General features: G+C 38.6%; 4 protein-coding genes across 4 annotated transcripts; 2 read left to right on the top strand and 2 right to left on the bottom strand.

Moving 5' to 3' along the window:
* Positions 1-2671: 2671 nt before the first annotated feature.
* Positions 2672-7443, top strand: LOC129731575 (DNA repair protein complementing XP-C cells homolog). The gene is made up of 6 exons (XM_055691680.1): positions 2672-2746; positions 2822-3112; positions 3234-5685; positions 5742-5983; positions 6093-6484; positions 6541-7443. The coding sequence occupies exons 1-6, from the start codon at positions 2673-2675 to the stop codon at positions 6825-6827; spliced, it is 3738 nt and encodes a 1245-aa protein (XP_055547655.1). The 5' UTR covers position 2672; the 3' UTR covers positions 6828-7443.
* Positions 7011-9789, bottom strand: LOC129731576 (DNA repair protein complementing XP-C cells-like). Its single transcript, XM_055691681.1, has 3 exons — positions 7878-9789; positions 7453-7823; positions 7011-7398 (listed from the first exon to the last, which is right to left on the bottom strand). The coding sequence occupies exons 1-3, from the start codon at positions 9665-9667 to the stop codon at positions 7112-7114; spliced, it is 2448 nt and encodes an 815-aa protein (XP_055547656.1). The 5' UTR covers positions 9668-9789; the 3' UTR covers positions 7011-7111.
* Positions 9790-12479: 2690 nt separating this feature from the next.
* LOC129729511 (mitochondrial ribonuclease P catalytic subunit) lies at positions 12480-14169 on the top strand. The gene is made up of 2 exons (XM_055688135.1): positions 12480-13251; positions 13307-14169. The coding sequence occupies exons 1-2, from the start codon at positions 12550-12552 to the stop codon at positions 14159-14161; spliced, it is 1557 nt and encodes a 518-aa protein (XP_055544110.1). The 5' UTR covers positions 12480-12549; the 3' UTR covers positions 14162-14169.
* A 788-nt stretch (positions 14170-14957) lies between these two features.
* Positions 14958-20559, bottom strand: LOC129732310 (polyubiquitin-C). Its single transcript, XM_055693108.1, is given in 3 exon segments — positions 14958-16839; positions 19611-20097; positions 20446-20559. Coding segments are annotated over 2 exon segments (2316 nt in total). The 5' UTR covers positions 20086-20097; positions 20446-20559; the 3' UTR covers positions 14958-14998.
* Between the last annotated feature and the right edge of the window lie 1065 nt (positions 20560-21624).

Raw genomic sequence — 21624 nt, 5'->3', positions numbered from 1 at the left:
CTTCAACTCCTCTTTTGCACAAAATACTAAACGTATTCGAAACAAGTAATGCAACAAACAACCTTATGTAGTTCTACGTTAACCCTGCGGTCGTGGCTTTGCATACAACCCTTGGGTTTTTTGACGTTGGACTAACGTCTATATCGAAGTTAGGCACCTGAATTTGAAAATCTAGTAATTCAACCGGGGAAAACCAGGGAAAAGTGGTCAGGTTTTGAGCGCTTATATATCAGTCATTTCTTTTCAGAATTTCGAGGTTTTGGCATCAACCGATCAGAAATTCTTTTACGGTTGAATTTATTAACAAAAATAACCTATTGTTCGAGACACACTATTGAAAAATTGATAAATCACATCGACTGTCTAAATCATACCGAGCAACCAATCACACTCTCTCTTCACAAGCACAGTCGACACTAACGGATACAACCGATCTGACTTTGTAAACAGTCTCGCAGCTTTCAACCAATAACGAGCTCGCTTTCGGTAGCTGCAACAGGTGTTTCAACACCGTTTTAAAATGCTTCTTTTATCATTACCACTGAACTGATTCTAAACACCAATGGCTTGATTGATAGGGGAAATATTGCGCAAGATTGTCATATAATAATTTAAATATGTTTTCGATACTAAACTAGTTAAAAGTTGTGTTAAAAGTCGTGCACATTCAACCAATCACAAGCTCGCTTCTTGTTTGCTCGCGGATGGATTTTTGCTTTGGGCTATATAATAGCCTGTGTCGTCTCATAGCAAGTGGAAGGCCTCATCAGTTAACAAGTGGAAGGCCACCAGGCCGGTCTTGTATAATCAGCAGCGGTGGCTGATTCCAGCGGCCAAACTGAGCTGCAGCAGAACCAGAGCGGTGGTATAAGGCAGCAGCGGCGGAGGTAGTGGGCAGCTGCATTTCTCCATTCAGTTCGGTTCTCCTTCGATCTGAGTTGGACCCCACCAGCGGTAATCCAATTCAGATATCGTTGGGTGAAAACTGCACGAAACTGCCAGAACTGCCAGAAACTGCACGAGCCAGCATCGCCACTAGGAAAGCTACCGCCATTTAGTGTGTGTGCAGTGTGCACATATAGCGTATGTGCATCTGTATTGCTATGACATTTGCGATGATAGGGATGGCGCTGTTGCGTGTGTATGGCTAGCTAAAGCGTGTGTAAGACACTAGCATGTGTAGCATATTATGGCTATTGCGTGTATATCTTCAGCGTGTGTACGGATAGTTATAGCTTGTGTGTGGATAGCTGCTGCGTGTGTAATGATTAGTTATAGCGTATGTATGGATAGTAATAGCACATGGTTGGATAGCTTATGCGTGTGTATAGATAGTCGTATCGGATGTATGGAAAGGAATAGCGTGTGTATGGATAGCTTCGGCATGTGTGTATAAAAAACTATAGCTACAGCGTGTGTATGAATAGTTTTAACGCGTGTTTAGATAGTTATAGCATGTGTGTGAATAACTATAGCGGGTGTTTATCGAAGATTATTATTGTCATTGAAAATATTAAAATGTCTTAACGAACACAGTTGTGAATTTGATTTTACAGCAGCGTTTAAACTTCTTCAGCCAGTCTTAATTCATCGAGGAAAAATTACTACCTATGAATGATCAACACTTATTTACTAGAAATTTGATTTAGATCAAAACGGGTTTTTTGAGTATCATAAATTATTGGTAAAAAGAGTTGCAAGTTTTCTCAATGAGCATTCATTAAATTTTCGTTTTTGTTTCTCGGTGCGCGGTTTTGATTTTGTTTCTCGCACACAGAGAAAGAAACAAACTTGTCGCTATCGTGAAAAATAACAAAACAATTAGAAATGCTCTAAATCACAACTGAAGAAGTTAAGATATTATCCTGTCACTCGCCCATACCTTGATAACAACTACCGAAAAACGTGTGATTGAGCTCTTGCTATATTGAGTTATTGAACCAAACGTTTTTGTTTTTCAAATACATGAAGTTATATGCTGGGCTGGAACTAACCTAGCATGAGTTTTATCGATTAAATGTCAAACAATTTTCAAATTTAAAATTTTCGTTTGAATCGTTCTGGGCTCCAATTTCAGATAGTTTCGTAAAGTTTGCTTTTTGCTTGGATAGGAAAATTTTACCAATTCGCTCAATTAAATGATTGTCTTGGTAGTGCAGCAAACAAAGGGTTGATTCGAATATGTATGAAATGACAGCGATTAAATAAAAGATATCCATTCTTTTAGTATATATTATTATTTATAACGTTTTAACGTCTCAGCATCCAGAAATGCACTGTTAGATAAAATTGCAGCAAATACTAGAGTTGCAATTCTCTCTATTATTTGTTTTAATGGAATATAAGAATACCGTAGTCCAACGTCATGCGGTCGTGTCTTGAATACCACCCTCCTACTTTTTTATGTCAAAATACAAGACGCAGCTCGAACACAGCAGCAGATGGTGCTAGTGTTACTAACATAACATACTGGTATTATCCGAACGATTATTTTATTGAAAATTCGTTCAAAGTTGATCTGTTAGCTGTGGTTTCACTGTGCAATGTTGCCGTAATGCTGCGATGATTTTTTGTAATATTCAAAGAAACAAAAACTAATTGTTCGTAAAATAATACTTACCAGCCCCTTGGAATACAAGCTGAACTATTATAGTAACCATGATGTGTATAAAATGATAATTTGCTACAATTCAAAAACTGCCAAACTTCTTTCCATTTGTGTAGAGATTAAAGATTGCGCGTTCCTGTAAGAACATGAACATGCTGTTTTGTTATCGTTCAGTTCAAAAATAGTTAATGTTTAATTTTTTATCAATGTTAGCATGAGGCGTTCCAGAAGAAGTACTGTTACTGCGAGAAAAACCAAAGTCCAAGTTAGTGATGATGACTTTGAGAGTGCATCCGAAGATTTTACAGCAAATGAAGATGGCGATTTCTCCGCCAGTGAGGATGAATGGTTGCCGGGTAAAAAAGATAAAACAAAAGGTGCCTCTGGACAGGATACCGAAGACTATGAAGGTGCAGATGAGTCGGACAATGAGGAAGAATATAACACAAGTCAGGAAGAGGAATCTGAGAGCGATAAAAGTTCGGTTGTTTCCAAACGAAACAGGTACGCTATAAATAATCGGACATTTCATCCGGATGCCAATGTTCTCCCGCTAGAAAACTACCTCGCCATTTCGCTGCAATACCAAACGCATATTTGTTATTCCTAATTGTTCAATTTTTAGGTCTTCCAAAGTGTCCCCGAAACAGCCCCTCAAACGAAAGCGACTATCTCCAGGAACAAGAGATGAGCTGTACAAGCGTACCAAAAAGCAATTATTAAAAGAAACAAATACGCAGCTACCTCCATTGAGCTCTAGTATCTCTGATATTTTACAAAAATGCCGATTTCAGCGAAAGCAATCCTTGCCTCAAAGCCAAGAAAAGAAAAAAGCCGCCTCGAAAAAGATACGCACTAGAGAAGATTCCGATAGTAGCGGAGATGATCATTTAGTTGATCCAGAAAAGCTAGATCTGAATTCAAAATTTTTTGAGCCAACGCTGGAGGAGGATCATAACCGTGCACCGCCCACTTTCGATTGTAATGCGGGCATGCGGCTTTCAGATGACTCGTCAGATGACGAACTAGATGAACCTATACCCGCTTCAATACCAAAACTGGCAGCGGATAAACTAATCCATAAAATTAACGAATCTTCAAGCGGATACTTGTCCTTCAATAATCATGCTGAATTCACAGTGAAGTTGGAAGAAGCCAAACAATTATTGAGAAATTATGAGTCGGTTGAGAATAAAAATAATGCGGAGGATGAGAAGAGTAATACTGATCATATTTCAAATTTATTGGCCCTGGGTGAAACAGAGGCCGGAACTTCATCCAGCAAACCACCTGAGACTGGCCAAAAAAATCTAAATAACGATGTGAGTGATGAATCCGATTGGGAGGAGGTAGAAGATGCTCAAAAAAGCCAGCAGTCAACTGGTCAACAAACTAATGCAGCTGATTATCAGATTTCAGTAGAAGTCGAAACATCTAAAAGCAAGAAAAAGCGTTGGGAAGAAATTGAAATGGAACTATACATTAAGCGGCAGATTAATAAAGTCAAGCGAGAGAACCAATTGGCCTATCACAAAAGTAGCGTTCTGTGCGCTATTGCTGTTGGGCGTAAACTAAACGAAATTGCCGGTTCCGATAAGCTATGCAGTATTCTACTATCTCTCATGCAGTCAAAGCAATGTCAGGTTAAAGGAAAAGTGGATGTAAAATGTATGGAGCAGTTGATGGAATGGTACAAAGGAACATTTGAACTCTGCAACCAGCAAATGTTACCATCAAAAGGATACAATTTGAGATTTAGTCTATCTCTAGGTTTGTTTACGCACAAATTATTCTGTAAAAGAGATTATTTGTTGTTGTTTTTGACTTGTTTGAGAACCGTTGGTATAGAATGCCGTCTAGTGCTATCTGCTAGTGTTCCTCCTAAAAGGCCCGCTATGAAAGACCTCTGTCCCATTTCGGAACGACTTCTAATTGAACAGTTTGAAAAGGACTATTGTAGAAAAAATCCAGCCGCCAACAAATCGGATGATAAATCTCCTGAGAAGCAACCGAGTTTGAGTGAAAAAGCGGATGCAGATGAAAAAACAGATAAATGCAAAACAGAACCAGGAAATAATGTGGAGAATAATTTGGAGCTCAAACCTAAAGAAAAGTGTGCCTCAGAAATAATCCACCCATCGGTTTCTCCTCAGCAAATTGAAGCGGAGAAGCCTTCACGTGTAACAAGATCTCGCAGCAAGCGGTCTTGTTCTAAGAAAAACGTATCAGAGATTCGCTTCTCGCTTGTCCCTGAAAACATCACTAGAAAGAGGAAATCTAAATCTTTGACACCTAGCCCATCTTCGACAAAAGAAAATCTTAAACCCGTGAAAGGAATTCTCCGAAGTCCTTCACCAAAATTCGCTGCAAAGAAAACTTCCAATAAAAAATCCTCTAATACACTGAGTATTCCTCAGTTGGATGGCATTAATGATCTGGAATCAACTCCCAACAGTGTTCCGTTGTCACGGAGATTGCGCAGTCGTGCACGTACTAAAACTGATGAAGAACCAGCTAAACAAGGTACACATTTTTCTAGACGTCTCAATAATAAATCGACTATGAAAGCGACGATCACAGAGCAGAACAATAATCAACCGGGAAAAATTTTGAAACGGAAATTGTGTCCTGTAACCACTGTTGTGAAAAGCACGCCAGAGAATTCAGAAAAATTAGATACACCTACTAGCAACAAAATTCTTGCCGCATGTTCTTCTGAAAGTGAATCGCCGTCGCCAAGAAAATCTCAAAAAGCAGCCGTCGCAAAGAAAACTGTTTCCCGAAAACCGGTGCTCTCTGATTCTGACGATAGCGACTTTGAACCCCCAGATTCAAAGAAAAAGAAAAATGTAAAAGCTTCTAACTCGAAAAAGAAAACACCGCCTAAGAAAACGCCGGTTAAAAAGAAAAACAATTCTAGTGTGAAAAAGGCGGAATCTAAGCCAAGTTCTCCTAACACTAGCACATCTAGTTCGAATAAAACAGATCTGTGGCTTGAATTTTATTCGGAAAAACATAAGAAGTGGCTAGCAGTTGATTTGTTTACAGGGAAGATTGATTGCGCTGATTATTTAGCGGTAAGTTAAAATGGGCGCGAATATTGTGCAATTTATTACTCCTTATCTTTTGTTAGCGCCACGCGACCACTCCAATAAGCTACGTGTTTGGTTTTGATGCCGATAATCACGTCAAGGATGTCACAGCTCGCTATGTACAGCACTGGAACACGGTTTGCCGAAAACTGCGTGTTGAGTCGAAATGGTTGAACAAGGCTCTCAAACCGTTCTGTGCTGAGAAAACTGAAAGGGACCAAGCGGAAGATAACGAACTTAACAAAATTCACATCGATAAACCACTGCCCACCACCATTGCAGAGTAGGTATTTTTTAAATGTGCTACTTCTTAAAAAACACTAATCTCTGTGGCTGAAGATTTCGTTAAAATAGCGTTATGATTTCTGAAAGAATTATTTCTTTAATTTCAGATGTAAAAACCATCCATTGTACGTACTTAAAAGGCATTTGCTGAAATTCGAAGCTTTGTATCCGCCGGATTTGCCCAGTTTGGGTTTCGTTCGCGGAGAAGCCATCTACGCCCGGGAATGCCTGTTTGTTTTACAAACGCGAGAGAAATGGTTCAAACAGGCCCGGGTTGTGAAACCCTTTGAAACCGCTTACAAGGTGGTGAAATGCTGGAAGTATGATAGGCAAAAGAATGAATGGCTCGGCAATCAGCCCTGTGACATATTTGGAGTTTGGCAAACTGAAGAGTACGATCCGCCTACTGCCGAAAACGGTATTGTGCCACGCAATGAGTACGGCAACGTGGAATTGTTCACCCCCAAAATGCTGCCGAAAAAGACCGTTCATCTTCAGCGTGCGTATTTTTCGAGCTGGAAAACTCAGCAAATTTTTAATTTTTCTATATTACAGTGCCCGGTCTCAATCGCGTTTGCAGACGTTTAGGTATTGACTGTGCTCCAGCGCTTACTGGATTTGAGAAGGCGCGTATGCGAATGGTTCCGGTGTACGATGGGTTTGTTGTGTGTGAGGAGTTCGGCAATCAAGTTGTCGAAGAATGGTACAAAGAAATGGAGCAAGAGGAACGAAGGGAACAGGAGAAGTTCGAGAAACGAGTTTACGGCAACTGGAAACGACTCATCAGAGGGTTACTGGTTCGCCGCAAGCTGCAAAACAAGTACAATTTTGATAATTTGTAAGCTTTTTAAAATGTTTTTGTTAGTATTATGTTTGTGTATTGTATACGTGCCTGATATTTTATATACGTTCGAAACGATTTTTTTTGTCACATATAACCTGTTTCATGTAGCAGAACCGGGTCAAATGTCCAGTATTATTCACGTTAGACTAACTAACATATTCCACAGAACCTCAACAAATGAAATGTGCCAAATTTTTCGGCGAAACTTTTTGATAAATTTAATACTTATTGAATTCAAGGGAATGCTGAAGAATGCCAGTCAGTCTAAAATCTAAACCAGTTTCACAGAGCATCGAAATTATATTTATTCTTCAATCTATTCCGTATTAGCAGCCCTTTGATAAGTTTCCGCCAGTTTGCATAAATAGTTTTCTCGCGCTGTTGGTGTTTTCTCTGCTCTTGCTCAGTCTTATCGCGTTCGTATTCTTGCAAAACCTGCTCTTCAAACTCTTTGCAAATAACAATACCTTCAAACACCGGATGATTGCCCCCGGCGTGCACACCAAAGCCAACCACGGCCGTTGCGTAATCTACGTTTAACCGACGACAGATTTTTGATATGTTGCTTTCTGAAACAAATCATTCAGTGAAATAAAAATAATCCGCCAATTTTTTTCACCTACGTTTCAAATGAACTGTCCCTCGAGGTAGCATGCAGTCTTTAAATATCTCTATATTACCATAGGCATTTCGGGGAACGCGTCCATTCTCTGGTTCTGGTGGTATGTATTCTTCTGTTTGCCAGTAACCAAAAAGTTCCAAATCGGTTTTCTCTCGCTTCAATTTGGATGAAACTATCTTGTAGGGTTGTTCGCGTAGCCGAATAACCTTCGCATGACGTAACCATACCTCCCGGGAGTGCAGTGTGTGTACACATTCTCTTGCGTAGATGGGTTCCTCCCGGAAGAAACCGAGTGGTGGTGCGTCAGCCGGATAGATTGCTTGAAATTTAAGCAGATCTCGTTTAAGACAATACGATGGATGATTTTTAAACCTAAAAAGTAACAATTACGAGAAAATATAAATAAACTACAAATGTTATACCCACTCAGACAGTTTTTCCGGAATCGGCGCGCGATGACGTAGCTGGCGGAATTCTTGGACATCGAATAAATCCCGAATATCTTTTCTTCTTCTTCCGAAATGACTAAGTATGGGATGTAACCATTTATCTGATATTCGCAACCTTCGCGCTCCCACCTCGTTTCGCCACCAGTAGCGTGGAGTGACGTCCTGAAGCGTTCCATCGCCACACCATCCAAAAATGTAAGCAGGTGGCTGTAGCAAGCTGTCTACTATAGAATCAAGACTATTGGTACCCACCGACAAAATATCTACCGGATGCCACCGTTTTTCCACCGGTAGCATAACTTCTGTCCAAATCGAGAGACACTCCAATGGCAATGGAGTTCGGTATGTTAGACTTGTGGGACGGTTTTTACACGTTTTCTTTTGTGTTTGCATGAAATACGAAGATCTAGTATCTCCTGTAGATTTTATCGACTTTGATCGATTGTTGTTTAAATTTGATTTCATTGTGAATGCACCACTCAACCTTCTTAATTTCCACAATTTTGGTTTACTGTCTAACGACTCACAAAGTCGAGGTCGCTTTTCTTCTACTATCAGATCATCAGTGCCGTCCAATTGGGAAAATTGAGCTAACTCTGGTTTTCGTTTCAGAATTTCTGTAGTAGTGAGTGGGACATCAGGATAACGCTCTGTAGTGATAGACAGGTGTCTCCTGGCAAGTGTCGTATTTTTATTGCCTTCCGGTTGTGATCTACATTTGACCGAAGAAGGATTTTTAGATATTGCATTTATATGAATGGTCAAGCGAGCTTCAATGCTGAGAAACCGCAAGATCGCTGTGAATAGTAAGACGTAAAATTCTTTGGACGTTATCACATTGTTTGCTATATCGTTGTAGAAGTTCAGCCGACCGAGCTGAGACCTTGACTGAAGATTAGCTGAGTTTCTATAGTTATTGCAAATTTGTTCTAAACAACAGCGATCCATATATTCTGGAACATCTGCGCACATATTTTGTAATACCTCTAAAAGTTTCTGCCCATGATTAGTCACTAAATCACTGACTAAATTGTTGAGGTAAAAACCCCGTGCCATCAGACACAGTAAATGTGTTTTATGAAGTGCCAATTGCTTTTCGCGTCGTTCGTTTTGCATTAACTTCTTAAGCTGATCATTTATATCGACAATTTTCCCAGATTTTAGTGACTGTTGATTGATTAGTACCTCAACATTGTCTGAGAGTTTACTATCGCTGCAATCCTGAATCGGTACCCATTCTTCATCAGAAGCATTCTCCGTCAGTACTGTGTTATCAAGACAAATTTCATCCTTACAAAATAATTTGCTTACATTATTTGGTTCAGCTTTGATTCTATTGTTCCTTTCTAAAAGTTGTTCTCTTGTTTCATTGCGGATCCGTTCATAATTTGCTAGTTGCGTTAGCTTTTCGTATACAACTCTATCTTCTTCAGCATTGCACAACTTTAAATTTAGGTCTTGATCTTCCCCAGTTTGCTTCACAACGGTTTCTGAGGACTTAAACACTTGCGTGGTATAATCTTGACTAAAAAATTGCGAGTCCAAATCAATGTCTTCCAAATTAACCAGGTGGTCATCGAGAGATCCCTCGGAATCCGTATCAGTATCGGAACCAACGGGTTGGCGCGTATCTATCTGTGTCTGTGGTATATTCAAACGTGCACTAGCAGAAGCTACGGTCTGTAGATCGTTAAGATGCTTTCTACGATCGTCGGGCAAATTTCTATATATTTTATCGCGCAGTGTTAACTTTCTCGGTAAATTCATCTTTTGGGAAATTCATAAAACTAGTTAAACTACAAATATGATAATAAAAACAAAGTGATAACAGCGATGATGTTTTTTTTTGGATTTACATACACTGAGTGTAATTTTTGGATAGGCTTAGGCTAACATCGCTCCAAGTATGATGACAGTTCTACAAGGTATGCTACATTTTTGTCTATCCACGCACACAAACAAATCTCGTTATGAAAAAATTTCGCGTTTTGTATGGAATTCAGAAAATTTTTGGGAATTTCTCGTTTTATGTTGTTTTATATCTGATTTTTTTGGTTGCAGAGTGAATCTCCAGTTGAAACACACTAGAAATTGATATTAATTTAGATTTAGTGTGAAAGATTGCGACAATATGTCGAAATAAAATATATAAAAATGCTATATTTCTAATAGTTGGAGCATAATCTTAGTCATTGTCATAGCTCATGACTTTTGTTACTGTATGAAACATAAGCGACTCTATTTAGAAGCACTAGTAGAGTACAAAAAAAAACAAAAAGTGCAAAAAGGTTACCGGCAAATTGATGAAAAACTGCATATTTTACCTAAACCGCAGCATGTTTATGTATTCCACACAAATAAAACATGTTTCAACATCATTTCTATAACTTTTCAGGAAAGTATGTTTTATAAGATTAGTTTAAAATGCAAAATCATTTCAAATTTCATACAAAATTGGAAAAAGTTCATAACGATCACTAATACTAATGCATCGACGTGAATAGCATACCTTGTAGAACTGTCATCATATTTGGAACATCGCTAACATCACATCGTGCAAAAAATTGACACGTTATTGACAAGTGGATTTCACTTACACACAAAGAAAATATTACCAAGACAACACGTAAAAACAACGTAAATTTACTTAAACCTGAATGTTTTTTTTTACTGCTTTAGGTAAATAATACAAATAAAAATTAGTGAAAACAAAGCATCAGCTTAATAAAATGCGAATACCTAATTTCGGCTAAAAATTTGTATGGAGTTTTTGATATTAATATTTATGATTCAAGTTATCCGATCAGAAGTTAATAAACTTTATCTGATTTTACCTAAATTATGACTTCCGTGCAGGTATTCAAAAGTAGGTAAATCACCTTTACCTAGAAGTACCTTCTCGCACAGAAGGGCTGATTTGCGTCAAAAATACGCCTATTTTGTGAGATCAGTAGATGAATCACTTCATATCAACACTGAAAAAAAATCACACGCTCATACCAAATGCTCTTTACACATGAATACCAATAAACCAACCCAATCGTTATAACAGGTCGGCCCATATCGATTTTTAATGGTATTCACGGTATTTCGACGTGTTTTGGCATTTGACGCGTTCTACCATTGAAATCTGAGTGTAAAAAGATTGGTTTTGATATGCATGATATGGCAAACCGAAGCGTAAGACACTTGATTTTGTGCTGTGAAGTGAAACGCAAGTGTATTCCACTTAGATATGAAATGTTTCATCTATTAGCAGAGAAGTAAGTGGAATCCACTTGCGGTTCAGTCACAGCACAAAATCAGGTGTTTTATACATTTCGTTTTGCTATCCCTTTTGCATAACCATCCTATTTGCATAATCAATAACCATAAACGGATGATAATCCATATGGTTTAACGATACCCCATACAATCGGGACTATATCCCGAACTAGTTGTTAGGCACGTTTTATAATTATTAATTATGCGGGATGCCATGCATACCGAAATCAAATTCTTAACATTCAGATTATAATGCCAATTAAGGATCGATATAAGACGAAAAGATAAAATGATTGGGTTCGTTTATTGACTATTGGCATTCATGTGTAAAGAGCTTGCAGCATTCGGTATGCTTGACCATTATTTTCAGTGCAGTTTTTCTTTTTGTGAAGTGTTGAAATACACTGTAAATAATCGACACGTTACTGCCAAGTGGATTCCACTTACTTCTGTGCTAATAGATGAAACATTTCATATTTACCTGGAATACCAGGGGGATCTATCTGTCAAACATCGTGTAACCAACATATTCGGCAACATGGCGTTTGTTTTGGTTTTCTTTCTTTTTGGTAATGAAATTGATCGATGTGAAATATTATAGAATCGGAACGTTTTTAAATCAAAACTCGTTAAACCGCGAAAAACTTTCATGAAAGTGTTGTGTAGTGATTTTCCCCCCATTATTGTTCATAGTTACAAACGTCATGGACCAACAAACGTCATGGACCAGAGTTGATCTGCGATAACGCACACATATATGAAATTTGACAGCAGTGAATCCCCTCTGTGGAATACACTTACGTTTCAGTTAACAGCACAAAATCAAGTGTCTTACACTTCGGTTTGTCATGTCATGCATACCAAAATCAATCATTTTACACTCAGATTTTAAAGCCTTTATTACACTCTTTGACCAATGGTCAAATATTTGACCTTCTGACACAATGGTTAAATTTATTTGACATCATGGTTGTTGTTTGCCCGTGTTTGCCCCATGTTAAAATGGTTAAAATTGGAGAGTGACAAATAATTATCTTTGACCAAATTTTTATCTGTCAAAAAGTGACGCTTGGTCAAAGAGTGTACTACAGGCTTAATGTCTACACAGGTCAAATGCCAAAACACGTTAAAATACCGTGGATTTCAATGAAAATCGATATGGGTCGACATAAAAGAATGATTAGGTTCGTTTATTGACACTCATATGTAAAGAGTATCAGGAATTAACGTGCGATTTATTTTCAGTGTATAAAACGTTGTAGGCTAACTTCGCGCTCATTTGACAGCGTTTGTAAGAGGTGGGTGGTGCGGGTGATTGAACTTATTTACTGTTTATATTAAACGTGCTTGCTCTTAGAATTCGTTGGTTCGTACACTTCAACGCTATGATACTACGTTATTTTGTTCGTGTGAACGTAGATAACCTGCGGGTGTCCAGTAAACGATTATACGCTGGAATACATCAAAGGGCTCCGGTGATTAAACTTCCTACACAGCGTTTAAATGATCTGAAAAGTCGCCTTTGCGAAGATCCACTTCCGTCGGCAGCCGAATGGGGTAACATTCGAAAGAGCATACTAGACGAACGGCGTTTTACCGCTGCTAACGTAGACAGCACGGTTTTGGGACTTTGCGGTTCGCTGGAATGTGGAAAGTCCTACGTGGCTTTCTTGCGATCGAAAGGTTACACACTGAATTTGGCAACGATGGGTAGATTATTGAGACTGTACCGCGTACAGAGCAACGATGCTCAACTACAAGAAAAGGAGTTGGAAGAAATTTTGACTATTCATGCAGAACTCAAGCAAAACAATTCTATGTTAGATTCTACAACTTGCGCAAACCTGATTGGAGCTCTAACGCTAACGGACAAATGGCGCAACTCTTTTGAACTTCTAGATATGATCAAACTTACTGGAACTCCGGATAGCGCTACTTATAACTTCCTAGTACAAAAATGTTTTCTCAGTGAAGACGCTGAAACGGCGTGGAACTTACTAGAGGAACAGACAGCCAACAATAGAATTCCTAATGAAGATGTGTACCTCGCATGGATTAGCTCCAGTTTGAGTAAAAAACGGAACATAGTAAGACATTTCTTCAAATAATAGTAGAATATATCTAATCTGCCTTTGGTTTTAGATTTCAGAGATTGTACGAATGCTTTCGTTCACTAGCTCGAAGTCCCTTTTTCTACCAAAGCGAGTTGCAACTGTTTTAAAACAATTACCTCCTGAATCGGGAATAAGTGCATTTGATACCAGAATAACAGACTACGGTAAATGTTCACATTGTAAGTCCACCATTGCTAGTATAGCAGTTCCAGAAGCATCATTCCTTGCGCTTCGTGATGCCTTCGTCCAAGCTGTGATAGTTAAAAAAGAAATATTCAACAATACAACTCCAGAGGAGCTGCAACGGTTTCAGCGGTTTGTCAAACAAACAAAACCTTATGACATTGTGATTGATGGCTTAAATGTGGCACTGTCCACTGGTAATCAGAAGTCTCCAAATATTTACGCTATGCAAATAGCAGCTGTAGTTCGTCATTATGTTCAAAGGAAGAAGCGAGTACTTGTTATCGGCCGACAGCACATGAATCGCTGGCGATCCAAGGATATGAAGTACATTCGCGAGAAAGCTTACCTTTTTCTGACGGAAGATCTTTCGCAGGACGATCCGTTTCTTTTGTACGCAGCTCTGGAAAGCGGTTCTCACACGGATTTCTTTTCGCGGGATCTAATGCGAAAGCATTCATTCCAACTGGGAAATGGGCTAGGCACGGTGTTCAAGAAGTGGCAGCAACAGCACCAGTATTCGTTGCTAACTATCACCCCCGAGGGAAGGGTGTTGGTAAAGTCACCCTTTCAGTACGAGCTTTATGCCCACCCTTTACCGGATAATCCAAAGGTTTGGCATGTGCCATTGGTGGAAGACTGTTTAAAGATAGCTAAAATCGAAAAGCAACCTGAGTGGTTGTGCCTCAAATTAAGCTAGGTATAAACGGAAATATATTGATATTGTTATTTTATAAAATTACGAATCTTCTGATGATTTGTTGAACTTAAAAGAACAGAGTATTTAGCGCTCAGAAAAAATTAACAGACAAGTTGGCTTTATCTGGAAAAACTTAAAACAAGCAGATTTCATGGATAACATTTTATACTCACATGTGGTCGGCGTGCGACCAGACCGAACCAAGCGCCATTTTTTTGAAAATTGAGTTATTAACACTAGTGGATGATAAAATTGATAATCTATCTATAATGGAAAAACGAAATCATTTGAACAGTTTATAATGGTATTATAACAACATTTCTCTCCAGCAGCTTGCAGGAAGCATACGGGATGAGTCAACTTTGATCGCCGATTACTCAAAATAATGTTTTTGGCGCTTGGTTCGGTCTGGTCACACGCCGATCATGTCATGTATTTAATGTATTTGTCGTGAGAAAAAGGGGCTTATCACGGGAGTCACTTCACGGTGAAGTGACAACCGCAATAGGCACGGTGAAAGTGATTCCCATTTGATTTGCACGCGTCTTTTTTCACCGTGAGATTTTTTCACTTCGTTCTCACCGTGAAGTGACTTCCGTAATAAGCCCCAAAAATTCGAAATTTTCACTTGGTACTGGAAACGTTCATGCATTTTTTAAAATATAAATCATTTTGAGAACTACGATAACCTTTGGATGGGCGAACAATATATTGGAAGAAGTTTTGAAAACTAAGAAATTTTGAAAATAACGAACGTTTTGTTTCGGTTTTTCGGATAGTTAGCAAATTAAAAAAATAGTCTTGGAACAGATTATATTTAGCTTTGAAAAAGTATGATTACTGTCCGCCTCTGAGACGCAGTACTAAATGCAGAGTACTTTCTTTTTGAATGTTGTAATCTGACAACGTACGACCATCCTCCAGCTGCTTACCGGCAAAGATTAGACGCTGTTGATCTGGAGGGATTCCCTCCTTGTCCTGGATTTTGGCTTTAACATTCTCGATTGTATCTGAAGGTTCAACTTCAAGTGTAATGGTTTTGCCAGTCAGAGTCTTGACGAAAATTTGCATTCCTCCTCGGAGGCGCAGAACTAAATGAAGTGTGCTCTCCTTTTGGATGTTGTAGTCGGAAAGAGTACGTCCATCCTCGAGCTGCTTGCCAGCAAAGATCAGACGCTGTTGATCTGGAGGAATTCCTTCCTTGTCCTGAATTTTGGCCTTCACATTTTCAATAGTATCCGAAGGTTCAACTTCCAGAGTGATGGTTTTGCCAGTCAAGGTCTTGACAAAAATTTGCATTCCTCCACGAAGACGCAATACCAGATGAAGAGTGCTCTCCTTTTGGATGTTGTAGTCGGAAAGAGTGCGACCATCTTCGAGCTGCTTACCAGCAAAAATCAAACGTTGTTGATCTGGTGGGATGCCTTCCTTATCTTGAATCTTGGCCTTCACATTCTCGATGGTATCCGAAGGTTCAACTTCCAGAGTGATGGTTTTGCCAGTCAAGGTCTTGACGAAAATTTGCATTCCTCCTCGAAGACGCAATACCAGATGAAGAGTGCTCTCCTTTTGGATGTTGTAGTCGGAAAGAGTACGTCCATCCTCAAGCTGCTTGCCGGCGAAGATCAGACGCTGTTGATCTGGAGGAATTCCCTCCTTGTCCTGAATTTTAGCCTTCACATTTTCAATGGTATCTGATGGCTCAACTTCCAGAGTTATAGTTTTGCCAGTCAAGGTCTTGACGAAAATTTGCATTCCTCCACGAAGACGCAATACCAGGTGAAGGGTGCTTTCCTTTTGGATGTTGTAATCGGAAAGAGTACGTCCATCCTCAAGCTGCTTACCGGCGAAGATAAGACGCTGTTGATCTGGTGGGATGCCTTCCTTATCTTGAATCTTGGCTTTTACATTCTCGATGGTATCCGAAGGTTCAACTTCCAGAGTGATGGTTTTGCCAGTAAGGGTCTTGACGAAAATTTGCATTCCTCCGCGAAGACGCAATACGAGATGAAGAGTGCTTTCCTTTTGAATGTTGTAGTCCGAAAGAGTGCGACCATCCTCCAGCTGCTTGCCGGCGAAGATCAGACGCTGTTGATCTGGAGGGATACCTTCCTTGTCCTGAATTTTAGCCTTCACATTTTCAATGGTATCCGAAGGTTCAACTTCCAGAGTGATGGTTTTGCCAGTCAAGGTCTTGACGAAAATTTGCATTCCTCCACGAAGACGCAGTACCAGATGAAGAGTGCTCTCCTTTTGGATGTTGTAGTCAGAGAGAGTGCGACCATCCTCGAGCTGCTTGCCAGCAAAAATTAGACGCTGTTGATCTGGTGGAATACCTTCCTTGTCCTGAATTTTGGCTTTCACATTCTCGATGGTGTCCGAAGGTTCAACTTCCAGAGTGATGGTCTTGCCAGTCAAGGTCTTGACGAAAATTTGCATTCCTCCACGAAGACGCAGTACCAGATGAAGAGTGCTCTCTTTTTGGATGTTATAGTCAGAGAGAGTGCGACCATCCTCGAGCTGCTTACCAGCAAAAATCAAACGTTGCTGATCTGGGGGAATGCCCTCCTTGTCTTGGATCTTGGCCTTCACATTTTCAATGGTATCGGACGGTTCAACCTCAAGGGTGATGGTCTTACCCGTCAGTGTTTTAACGAATATTTGCATTATTGAAATTTCTGTAAAGCAGAACGAAAAGAAAAAAAACAAGAAACGGTTACCTTATTGTGAAATAGACGTTAGGTTAAAAAGCTGAGTCATTGTCTTGACCGACAGAGCTTTTGCGCTTTAGAGCTGTGAAAAACCAATGACGTCATGCCCTAGCACCATCAGCTGAGCTGTATTTTTGATTTAACAAAGTATTTATAGTTAAAATGAGCGTACTGTTTTTTTTTTTTGAAATTTCAGACGAGTGTATGATGTGTTTTAGCAATGACCCTCAGCATTAGAATAATTGCAGAAATCTTTTCTGGGATATATACGACACAACTGAAACAATTATTTTAGTCAGCATTTTTCAACCAAATAAATTATTGATCAATATTCTTTCAAAAACTAAGTTTTAATGTTGAGTTTATAAAAATATACAGCTAATTGAATATACACATATAAAGGCACTGCTGAACAAAGTTTTATTGCGACGCGACGAATAATGAATTATTAGTATCTGTAAATTTATTATATTAGTTACAGAAAATTTTGAGGCCTTTTTCATTGGTTTTTTGTTTCAAATTGAAACCTTGCTAATGCAATTTTCTTATCTTTGTTTGAAAGAATATTGCTTCCAGAAAAGTCGCTGTTTCATAACTCGCGGACGCCATATTGGAAAAAATTAGTCACTGCTAGAAAAGTTAAAATGCTGATGAGTTTTTCCACGAACCTTTCAATCAGATATGCAGTTAAAATGCACTTATAGTCCTTGAATTAATCGGTTTTCACTACGTTTCTTTAAAATGGCAGACTCAGACTTTGCTTTCACTTATCTCACTGTAATATAATTTTCTTTTCACAGAGCAAAAGGTTGCACCACTGCAGTATCACTATCACTTGACTTCACTTCACTGAAAAACAAATACGATTGAGCTACTTTCTGTTCGGGCAGAGCTTTTTATAGACGAAACCACCAACACATACCCCGCAAGCTCATTATTCGAGAAGCGTGTAGAAAATCCGTTCGTCGTACATCGTATCCTTCGCAAAACACAGCCACAAGATGCGGATAGTTGTGTTTGTCGATATCGATTGAATACGTATATGTATATGCGTTTGTTCTTTGGTACCGTTATTAGATAAAGGCGTAAAATCTTGCGCAAATACCTACTTTCTTTTGTCGTAGGACCACGTCTAACGTCCAACAGTGCAAATTCAAATTTCTCGCGCATCCTATGAAACAAAAAACAAAATAAAAAATTAACTGTGCCACAAGCAAACGGATTTTACGAGTTTTTTGCACTAATTGGATCGGTTTTAACGAAAAGTATCAAGGTCAAGTTCCTCTGCGTACAATGAACTATTTACGTCATGCATAGACGCCATCCTAAGTGACGTTTTTTTTATTGTGCCGTGAAAAATTCGACTAAATGCACTAGTCATCCTTTCGAGAGCCTGGAACAATTTGATATTCTAATTAATTTATTCGTAGATGAAAGACATTTTTATTTTATTCGCAGGTGGAAGATGTTTTCTACTGTTTACAGACAGACAAAATCTAAAGCAGGTATTAGACGAAGCAAATATTTTCTATTTTTAGTACGATTTTTATTTGCACAAAATTAAATCTGTATTGAGCATAATATTTGCTGCAAATATTTGCTACAAAATTTGCTGCAAATATTTGCTCCGTCTAATAGCTGCTTAAGACTGCTTCAAAGAAATTGGTTAACGGTAATTTTAGAATTTACGCCGTGCATTGTAACATTGTACGCAAAAAATGTCTTTTCTTTCATTATTTTATTATTATTTTGAGATATGAAATATAGGACACAAGCATTCAAAGTAAAGTACTACGACTCTTCCTACTGACTCTAACAATGTCCCCCTGATAGGGATTCGAACATACAACGATTGTCTTGTTAGACCACCATCGCAAATAGAGGTCAGCTGAAAAGCGTTAAAGGACAAAAATGGAAGAAATTGGAAGTAAATTTAGGTACATTTGGCTTCTGAATCTCAAGACAGTGTTTTATTCTTTCGAGTCAACCAAATCAAGCCAAATTTCTAGCATTCTGCTTGGTTTTTACCTGATCAATTCTGAAGCTTGAAAACCTTGATTTTCTAAACATTTACCCTCAAACTACTTTGTATTGAATCGAAAAAAAAAATACGCATCATGTCCATATTTGAAAAATATTGAAATCTAACTTGAAACACATCATATTAATCTCACGAAATTCGAAACTGATCGAAGAACCACTGCTACGGTTCTGTCTTGGTTACATAAACATTCCGCTATTTCAAGTGATCTTGAATTTGTGACGGTTAAATTCCAAATTCTTTAGCTCAGGGATTTAATTTCGTCATTATCAAATGCTAGTATAGCCGCCTTGTTCATGTATCATGTGCGTCTTTCACACCTTGAATTGTTACTGCGAATGCGAACTTGTGGCTGCTTGATCGCAAATACAAAAAGGGATTTCAATGGAATTCTTCAAATTGCGTTATTCTTGTTTTTTTTTGCGTTTTTAAAATGAGTATAGTTGGAATTTGTATCTATGAATTGTATTTTTGTGTGTGATGTATGTATGAAATATTTTTCCGCGTTGAATATTATTTGCATTCAATTTAATAAGATTTATGTTTCCTTAGGACTTTATTGTATTTGCTTGTTACATTACTCTTTAAATTAATTAACAGTTTCGTTTTATTTTTCTCTTACAAACTATTTTCGCTGCAATCATAGATGTTCCAATATACCAACCGTTGTTACATGAACTTTTCATTGACTTCAAACCTTCGAGCCGTCAGTTGCCTCCCTTTAACCGCAGCACCAGGTGAAGGGTGGATCCTTTGATAATGCTGTATTCCTGCAGGGTGCGTCCATCCTCTAGTTGTTTGCCGGCGAAAATCAAGCGCTGCTGGTTTGGCGGGATTTCTTCGAGTCTTTCCGAGACCTTTGCTTTCAGAGCTTCCACAGTGTCCTCCGGTTCGGTATCGATTGCCATGCATCTGCCGGTTAACATTTTGACGAATACTTGCATGCCACCGCGGAGGCGTAGCACCAGATGGAGCGTGGAACCCTTCTGCACGTTGTAGTCGGACAAAGCGCGGCCATCTTCAAGCTGCTTACCAGCGAAGATCAAGCGCTGCTGATCTGGCGGGATGCCTTCTTTGTCTTCGATCTTGCCCTTGATGTTCTGAATGGTGTCTACGGCTTCGACATCGAGGGTGATAGTCTTCCCGGTTAAAGTTTTAACAAAGATTTGCATACTGTTTTACTTCTGAAATTGTAAAAAGCATTTTGTCATTAGAACGGTCTGCTGACAATCAACAGGATAAATACAGAATTGGCAAATTGCACAACAGTTATGTCACATGTTTTGTTATGGAGCCAACAAGAGTTGGCACCACAATCTGTATCGATTTCCGCGATATTTTCTTCCTTGTTTGCAGCTTTTGTCCTGCTATAATTAACTTAATGTTGTTTGCTGTTTTACACAACTACTGACGTACAAGACATTTGCTGTTTTACAAATCATCGTATCACTATCGATGGGGGTTTGCCAATTTCAAATAGTATTTTTTTCTCTGAAATTTTAGTACCGGCAATTCAATAGTTAATCGCTTACCTTCTAAACTGGAACTTGAAGATTGTATTGAAATAACAGTTTACTTTTTCACTTTGGAACTACTAGCAGGTCTAGCCACTTAGTTCTTATCCCTAACACTGTAGGAGACCTTATTTGATAACGGATGCTGCAATAAGGTGCTTTTATAGCACGCACGTTGTTTGCGGCATGCGGTTCATTCGCACGATCTAGAGACGAAGATGGTTTTGGCGTTGGATCAAAAGTGCAATGTTTCATGTTGCCAATTTCGCGACAATCGGATTGAAACGTGCGAACTCTATGTAACTAAGCTTAATCGATTTTCGTTCGAAAAATGGATCCATTCCGTTGGCAACGCTTGTCTGCATGAATTGGTTTGCTGCTTCCTGAAAAGTTTGAATGAATATTTGATTCATGCGACGGTGTCGTAAACTCGTCCTCAGTCCCGATCGAATTCGATTGTTTTGATCGTTTATTTTGGCGCAAGTTTAACATCTATTATTGGGACTGAAAAATAGTTCAGGTTGAAAGTCATTGACTAACCTGTTACGAGGGCACATGATCATTTGTTCCTTGAAAATAGCATTTTATGTTTTCCAAAATAATTCGTATTATATAAATGTCAGCATGAAACAATTCTCAAGAGCAAGTTTTCAGCTCATCTCAAATCTCTCATTGATGCAATTTATATGGGAACGAATAGATTGTCTGATGATGAAATGATAAACTGCGGTTGACAAAAACATAGTTATTTATTTCTTCTAAAAGTAATACGTTTGTATTACTGTTGATTTCTCTGTTCACTCCTTAAGAGTAATCTAACGAAAATACTAAATATTGATGAAGAGTTATCTAGCATCATATGATGTAATTATAAGCGAAGAGGATTAAAAACTCGTTAGTAGACACATATGTACGGAGCATTTCTAACTAAAACTTTTGTGCGTGTTTTGAAATACACTGGGGTTGCTTTTACGCGGGTTTACGCGGTATCAAATAAGTTTAGTATAAACATATCGTATCTAATCTTTCAAATGCGGTACAACCAACCGCGTAAAAAGCGACCCCAGTGTAATCAAATGTGATAATATTAATAAAAAGATTGGAAAAATTACTTTATTGCTTTTTCAAATCGATTCTTTGTCTATTTACCGGGAAATGGCTAAGATTCTTGTTCAAAAGTGAGTTTTGAAAATTGAT

Source organism: Wyeomyia smithii, chromosome 3 (assembly GCF_029784165.1).
Source record: "Wyeomyia smithii strain HCP4-BCI-WySm-NY-G18 chromosome 3, ASM2978416v1, whole genome shotgun sequence".
Taxonomy (NCBI): domain Eukaryota; kingdom Metazoa; phylum Arthropoda; class Insecta; order Diptera; family Culicidae; genus Wyeomyia; species Wyeomyia smithii.
The sequence above is the reverse complement of the archived record's forward strand: the minus strand, read 5'-3'. Positions and strand labels throughout refer to the sequence as shown.

Bases quoted from the DNA above. Each gene is read 5' to 3' on its own strand.
- LOC129731575 (XM_055691680.1), top strand. From the start codon at position 2,673: ATGATAATTTGCTACAATTCAAAAACTGCCAAACTTCTTTCCATTTGT. The intron at 3,113-3,233 runs GTACGCTATAAA...TTCAATTTTTAG, and splicing joins GTTGTTTCCAAACGAAACAG to GTCTTCCAAAGTGTCCCCGA. The intron at 5,984-6,092 runs GTAGGTATTTTT...CTTTAATTTCAG, and splicing joins CTGCCCACCACCATTGCAGA to ATGTAAAAACCATCCATTGT.
- LOC129731576 (XM_055691681.1), bottom strand. From the start codon at position 9,667: ATGAATTTACCGAGAAAGTTAACACTGCGCGATAAAATATATAGAAAT. The intron at 7,824-7,877 runs GTGGGTATAACA...GTTACTTTTTAG, and splicing joins ATTCCGGAAAAACTGTCTGA to GTTTAAAAATCATCCATCGT. The intron at 7,399-7,452 runs GTAGGTGAAAAA...GATTTGTTTCAG, and splicing joins AGGGACAGTTCATTTGAAAC to AAAGCAACATATCAAAAATC.
- LOC129729511 (XM_055688135.1), top strand. From the start codon at position 12,550: ATGATACTACGTTATTTTGTTCGTGTGAACGTAGATAACCTGCGGGTG. The intron at 13,252-13,306 runs GTAAGACATTTC...CTTTGGTTTTAG, and splicing joins TGAGTAAAAAACGGAACATA to ATTTCAGAGATTGTACGAAT.